At 65.7% G+C, this 1628-nt stretch overlaps 1 protein-coding gene across 1 annotated transcript in view; it reads left to right on the top strand.

Annotated features, from left to right (window-relative positions):
- NAGS (N-acetylglutamate synthase) overlaps positions 1-1628 on the top strand; it is a 13471-nt gene that overhangs the window by 5206 nt on the left and 6637 nt on the right. The window contains 4 exon segments of the mRNA XM_006167413.3: positions 558-773; positions 776-843; positions 939-1152; positions 1467-1618. Of these exon segments, the coding sequence (XP_006167475.1) occupies positions 558-773; positions 776-843; positions 939-1152; positions 1467-1618 (650 nt within the window).

The following is a 1628-nucleotide window of genomic DNA, read 5'->3' as shown; positions in this document are numbered from 1 at the left end:
GCTCTTCCGCAGGGTACTCCCAGCCCGTGAGAGGCCTCAGACCCTCTAAGTATTGATCTGAAGGTCCCCCACCGAGGGTGCAATTAGGGGTTCAGACGGCGAGCCGAGCGGCGACCTGGACAGTAGCCACCTGCATCTCCCTTCCCCCAAGGTGTCTCCAAGTCCAAGGTCGCAGGGAGGAGCTGGGGAGGAACGCTGGGGTGAGATAAGGGAGTGGCGAGGCCCAACGGGCAAAGGGCGGAGCAGGTGGGCGCTGGTGGCCAGAGTGGAGCCAACCAGATCCCGCGCAGCTGGGGTTGCCGAGGGCCTGAGCACCAGGCTGTGCGAGGCAGACCCCTGAAGCCCACTCCTCCGCAGGTGGACGAAGAGGTGCTCCAGTGCCGGCGGGCTGTCTCCAGCCTGGCTTTTGCCCTGGCCTTCCTGCAGCGCATGGACATGAAGCCGCTAGTGGTCTTGGGGCTGCCCGCCCCCACGGCAGCCTGCCGCGCAGCTGGGGTTGCCGAGGGCCTGAGCACCAGGCTGTGCGAGGCAGACCCCTGAAGCCCACTCCTCCGCAGGTGGACGAAGAGGTGCTCCAGTGCCGGCGGGCTGTCTCCAGCCTGGCTTTTGCCCTGGCCTTCCTGCAGCGCATGGACATGAAGCCGCTAGTGGTCTTGGGGCTGCCCGCCCCCACGGCAGCCTGGGGCTGCCTTTCCTTCTGGGAGGCCAAGGCACAGCTTGCTCAGAGCTGCAAGGCGCTGGTGGACGCGCTGCGCCACAACGCCGCCACTGCCGTGCCACTGCCGTGCCTTTCTTTGGCGGCGGGTCGGTGTTGGGCGCTGCTGAGCCAGCTCCTCATGCCAGGTTAGTGCCCGCTCCGGCTTCCCCCCAGCGCGCTATTCCCCTGTCCTGCCCAATGGGCCTGCAGTGCCCTCTCGAGCACCACGTCTGGCCCACAGCTACGGCGGCATCGTCTCGGTGGAGACGGACCTGCTGCAGTGGTGCCTGGAGTCGGGCAGCATCCCCATCCTGTGTCCTATCGGGGAGACCGCCGCGCGCCGCTCGGTGCTTCTCGACTCGCTGGAGGTCACCGCGTCGCTGGCCAAAGCGCTGCAGCCCACCAAAATCATCTTCCTCAATAACACAGGCGGCCTGCGCGACAGCAGTCATAAGGTGCGCTCTCCTTTCGCGCCCCTACCCGCGCTCTGACCCTGGCTAAGTCCCCTCTCTTGTGTCCCCAGCGCTCGTCCCTAGCCCGCTGCAGAGTCGCTCTAGAGCAGAATTGGTAGGGAAACCTAATGGGGTGTCAGGGAGGGATTCAGCCCCTGGTGCCCAGATCTGAGCGCTTTTTGGCAGAGGGCTCGGGAGGCAGTACGGGTGAACTCGTCAGACAGAAGAGAGGTCCCTGGAGCAGGGGCGCAGTCTGAGGGTCGGGAGCAGTCGGTGGCCAGCTGCGGACAGAGGCTCACCATCTCCTCCGCACGCAGATCCTGAGTAATGTGAACCTGCCAGCTGACTTGGACCTGGTGACTAACGCAGAGTGGGTGAGCACCAAAGAACGACAGCAGATGCGGCTCATCGTGGACGTGCTCAGCCGCCTGCCCCACCACGCCTCGGCCGTCATCACCGCTGCTAGCCCGCTGCTCACC

This window comes from Tupaia chinensis, unplaced genomic scaffold (genome assembly GCF_000334495.1).
Source record: "Tupaia chinensis unplaced genomic scaffold, TupChi_1.0 Scaffold144741_1, whole genome shotgun sequence".
NCBI lineage: Eukaryota > Metazoa > Chordata > Mammalia > Scandentia > Tupaiidae > Tupaia > Tupaia belangeri.
The sequence above is the reverse complement of the archived record's forward strand: the minus strand, read 5'-3'. Positions and strand labels throughout refer to the sequence as shown.